This window comes from Nematolebias whitei, chromosome 2 (genome assembly GCF_014905685.2).
Source record: "Nematolebias whitei isolate Nwh7 chromosome 2, NemWhi1, whole genome shotgun sequence".
NCBI lineage: Eukaryota > Metazoa > Chordata > Actinopteri > Cyprinodontiformes > Rivulidae > Nematolebias > Nematolebias whitei.
The window spans coordinates 24836236-24841556 of NC_056499.1; the positions used below are offsets into that span (position 1 = coordinate 24836236).

General features: G+C 38.5%; 1 protein-coding gene across 1 annotated transcript in view; it reads right to left on the minus strand.

Annotated features, from left to right (window-relative positions):
* Positions 1 to 1570: 1570 nt before the first annotated feature.
* The window catches only part of fto (FTO alpha-ketoglutarate dependent dioxygenase), a 168904-nt gene continuing 165153 nt past the window's right edge, over positions 1571 to 5321 (minus strand). Inside the window, exons 9-10 of the mRNA XM_037690962.1 lie at positions 2827 to 2967; positions 1571 to 1832 (exon numbers count right to left, since the gene is read on the minus strand). Coding sequence (XP_037546890.1) covers positions 1826 to 1832; positions 2827 to 2967 — 148 coding nt within the window. The 3' untranslated portion in view covers positions 1571 to 1825. The remainder of the gene's footprint in view (positions 1833 to 2826; positions 2968 to 5321) is intronic.

Genomic DNA, 5321 nt, shown 5'->3' on the forward strand with positions numbered 1-5321 from the left:
AGACATAAACATGGATCTTAATAATAATTTTTTTTTTAAAAAGCTGTTTGTTTAGCTCAAAAACTGAGATTCTCAAGATTTACTTTCTATTTAAAAACACAAAAGTGTCTCAATGCGTTGGTTGGATAGTTATGTCAGGTCATACAGGGGAATTACAATCAATCTGCTATCACACATGAAGAAAAGTTTTATTTGCTTGTGATGATAAAAAAAATGAGGAGGACACAGGCTGTTGGATAAAACACAATTTTTTTTAATTTACTGCCATCCCTATTGCTTCAGATAGACAAGCTGAGGCGCAGGGAGCACAGAGTGATTCAAACAAGTCAACACTACTTCTGATCTACAAATAAATCTCTCTGACAATAACAAAGAACAAAGGTGCAGACAAAGAAGTAAGAAGAACAGCGTTTGGCAACCATTAACATCTTGGAAAAAAAAAAAACAGAAAAAAGGTCAGAAGTAAAAAAGGGCAAAAAAAGTGCATTCTGCATTTTTAATAGTAAACAGCATCTCTACTTCATTATGAACTAGATAGAGAAATCAAACAAGTAGGGCTGCTACAACGCTTTGACGTCGGCCCCCGTTTTTTTGCACTCTCTCTAAGCTTTATTTATATATTTTTTGAAAGTGGATTTTGTCAGAAGCTCCGGATCTTTCTCTCGCTCACTCGGATGGCCTGCAGCATTACAGGGGAACGTGGTGCTCTACACGCTTTAAGAGTAATTAAAAGCGACTGAACAGCTGTAATTATGAGAAACGGTGGTTGTGTTCCGGGTCATTCTATCAGCGCTGCCTTTCATCAGAGCAGAGAGGCTGAGGAGGGGGTGGGGGTGGATGGGCTGGGGGCTCCACTGTAAGACTGTTTCTTCATATGAACTTCTTCAAGAACAAACAACTTGTAGGCGCCCTTACAGGCACGCACACACTAACATTCATATCTTCATGTAGCATGAGGGAGAGTGAGACAGAAAAAATACACACAAGCAAACGTACACCAAAAAAAAAACAAAAAAACCACATAACTCGACGACTGATCACTAGTATATTCCCATGGCTAAATGTATGCTCACAAACACACAGTTTCTCATGGCAAAAATGGCACAAGCACGCCACTGCACCACAAACATGACACATTCTTCATATTTTCTACTGGGTGACATTCAGAACGTTCTTATCAATGTCTTTGGTCTCTTCAGGCTCATTCCACTTCCAAACACACGGAAATCGGTTACTCAATTCACAAGTGAAGAATGCAATACCATGTGAGCAAAGTTACTTTTCTTACCATTCTATACTGTATTATAACACTGTGACAAGCTGAAAGCATATAGGTACTGTATGTATACTGTACTGTAACTGCAGAGGAGTCAATGCATTGGTAAAAAGTATGACTGGGTTACATGAGATTAAGCAACAGAGAAATACCGGTACAGAAAAATAAAAAATAGTTACACAATGGATGCTAACACTGAAATGCAGGTTCCCGATACGTTTCAATAATCGTTGGAGTACTAGTAGCTTGATGCTAAGTATTGCGTTGTTAGCATGTTACTGAAGCACTATGCAGAATCTACAGTGGTCTGGTTTCCTTCCAGCCAAATCCAAGTCGTGGGGGTTTGGGGGTGATGAAAACGTTAAGGTCCGCAAGGGTAGTAGAGAAAGGTGAAGTAGGAGGAGAAGGATGAAGATGTCCCAATTTCAAAAGAATTCAATCTTGCTGGATTCACATGTATCGTCAGTGGTCTGTCCTCTCAGCTGACATGCCAACCAAGCTGTCGGGGGGTTCCTCTGATGTTTTCTCCTCGGATCATCAAGCTATCCTTCACATCCTGAAAAAAGTACATGCACAATCATCAAATTCTATTTTCTTGTATCTCTGAGCCAATATTAATGAAGTTCTTAATTAAGAAAAAAAAAACTTTCTTTGGCATGAAATTGTGATTAAAATGTAGCTTTAAGATGTTTAAACTGTTTTGAGTCTACACAAACACGAGGTTAGAACTAGGGCTAGTGTTGTAACATAGTATTTGGCTTGTAATATTTGGTCCGGTACAAGTATTCTCTATTCTATGGCATTTTATGTATATGTTTATTTTATTTATTTAATGATTCTTTTCATACTTTAAATGTCTATTTACTGCTTAGGATGTTAAAACAAACAAACAAACAAAAAAACTGGGAAAACTACAAATAGAACTACAAATACTGAAAATGTGAAATGATAACATTTCTCATTAGTTTTACTTTTGATACAATGTTCACAACTACAACAATTGGGCAAACGTGTTTATGTTTGATATCAGTTGTTTTTATCTGGCACTGCAAATGATAATGACCTATAAGTCTATTTGCTGGGCAGTTTAAAGTATATGTTAAGGTTTGGAACTGTTAATGCAGTACATCAGATGGAAATTTCATATTCTATCAAATTCATAAACAGCAGAAGCAAGTTCGACAGCATGTTGGTCATATGTTATGGCGTGCATTAGAAACCAACTTCACACTAAAGGAAAAATAAAAAAGATAAATAGTTTGTGTAATTGTACATTATTCTATATTTCAGCAATAAATCAATAAGTTTGCTCTTCAAAAGGCACAGGTACTGTATTGTGTGTGTGTTGGGTGTGTTGTTTATGTAGTTATGGAAAACAAAAACCACTAATAGATTATGTAATAAATTAATTGTGAGTGTTAATTAATCAAAATTAACACCTTGTCAACAAATGCTTTGTGACCCAAGTACAAATAAACTGGTACATTTCCATGAATATAAATTGCATACATGTTGGAGCATGTTTTTAAACTTGAACATCTTGGGCCCACCTCCACAGCAGTGACTCCACTCTGTTGATGATGTCGGCCAGATCAAAGGGCAGAGGCATGTTGGGGTCATCCACACCCCAAAAGGGTCGATCCACTGGGGCCTCCTCGGGGGATAACGTCTGCGCCAGATTCGAGTGGCACCTGAGGCGACAGGACACAGGAAACACACAAACCCATTAACTCCTCCTACCCATCAAAACCAACTGGTGGAAACACACATCAGTGTCAGGGCAGCCGTCTCACAAAACCTTTAACTGGTGCTTATGTTTTGTCCAGAGAAATCACAATTATTAGTTGTTTTTTTAAATCACCCCTGCATGCATGCAAATGTGAAAACTTGGCATGTAAAGTGATTTATGAATAAAATCTTTTAGCAATTTGAGTAACCAGTGGTCTGCTAGGTGAAGAAAAAACATATTGGTCAAGCATGTCAGTCTATATTAACTGAAAAGAAATATAATATAGTCAGAAATGACAAGATGTTTAGTCAGTTATATGTGAATGCCTCTGTGTATAGAGCTCTTCCTAAAAACAAATGGTTTTGATGGGGAACAGCTTGGTATGTGTGTATAACCACAAAAAACTCTGTTTAATACAACTCACAGCTAGAATCACTGAAATAGGACCCAAAAAATATAGGTGTAATTAGTCCAGGAGAGAATATAGAACAATGTACAAAGTAGAACTGGATAACTTTTTCAGTTCTTCATATACTTGTTTTGTACACTTGTAAGTTTCAGTTTTTTTTAATACTGTAATTCTTTCAGGAAGTCTCACTGAACTAAACTTTTTTTTTTATTATTACAAAACTTTATCAATTTTACAAACAAGTGTCTACCAGGGGTATATTAGCAGGTACAAAAGTAATAGTATACAAGTATAGAAAAGAACATTTGATTATAAAATGGTACAAAGGGTAAAAAATTCTAAAGATACAAAACAATTTATTTGCAAGTTATATAGATAAAGTCACATAATTTTTTCTAGAACTGAGATGGTTTTCTCATTGAACTAAACAGATCTGAGAGAAACTGAGACAATGATGTCAGAGAGGAGTTTCCAAAGTCATAAATCACAGACGGTGTTAAAGTGATGCAAAAACTATTATGTTTACTGACTAATGTCCCAATCATTTATAGACACAAAGCAGGATTGTTTCATAAGAGTATCACTCACTGTTGTTGTAGTCATGACACACTTGTTAAAAACCAGCTTATCGTGTAACTGTATAATTGTTGTGAGATTAATATTTCCAGGGTCAGATGTAATTTCTCCAGTATTTTGAACCGACCGCAGACCTTGGCCACATCTTTTGTCCGACCTGTGTAAATATTTACTGCTGTGACTGTTTTGCTCTCTGCTGTCACTGTAAATCTGCGCTCCCTCTGCCTCTTGACAGACGAGTGTGACCCCTGACCTGGAGGTGCAAGTGGGAGAGGTTGAAGATGGCATTTGTATGGTGTGTGTGTATTGTGTGAGGGTGAGCCATGGCTTCCTGAGCTAAAAGAGTTTTATTCCCCACTAAGTCATTATGCTAGTGCCTGTCATATCTCTTTACACTAAAACACCCTAAAAACAAACAAACAAAAAATACCCTCAAGCAAGCCCTTCACGTGTGCACAAACACACAACTATTACCACCTTGTGGCCAACGAGCGAGGGAGGGGATGGAAAGGCACAAAGAGACAAAGAAAAAGGTATGGGTGGAGGGGGTGGGCACGTTATGGATGGGATGAAGGGATGTTAAAGTTGTTAGGGGACAGCCGGGGGCTGCCACAATTTGTTGTAATATATTTTCTCCGGAGCCACTTAATGTTGAACTGGCTCTGGGCCTAAGTGCTGCATTTTGGTGCGGTTAGCCCTTTAAAGAGCTGCTGCATTATGGTGGTGAGGAGCAGCATTAACATCCACTGTCCAATATATCTTTTGGCGCTTTGGATCAGGGCCTGATAATAGCATCTGTTAACATGCACTAAGTACCATTATGTAGCACATCACTTCATAAATAATACGATTAGGCGACCTTGGGGCTTTGCGACGAGCCGTGTGTTTAAATGTTCTCATCATTTATTTAGGGAGCGAATTAAAGGAAGCACCACTTCAGAGAAGGAGAAGGAGGACATGGCTGGCATATGAATCTACGCAGTGTGTAAGTGCAAACTGACCCAGACAGCGCACAGACACACACACATGCACACACACACTGTGAGAATCTGCTGACATCAGCTAAAAGATATCATTCAAGAGAACCCAGGCTTCTGATTGGGTCTGATTAGGTATTCATGAAATAAAACCGTGAGAAAAAAAAAAACACTTGCCTTTTTTCTTCTGCCCTGACTCATAAAGAAAGGGTCCATCCATCCATCTATCCATCCATCTATCTATCCATCCATCTATCTGTCGGTCCATCCATCCATCCATCCGTCCATCCGTCCGTCAGTCTGTCCGTCCATCCATCCATCCATCCATCCATCCATCCATCCATCCATCCATCC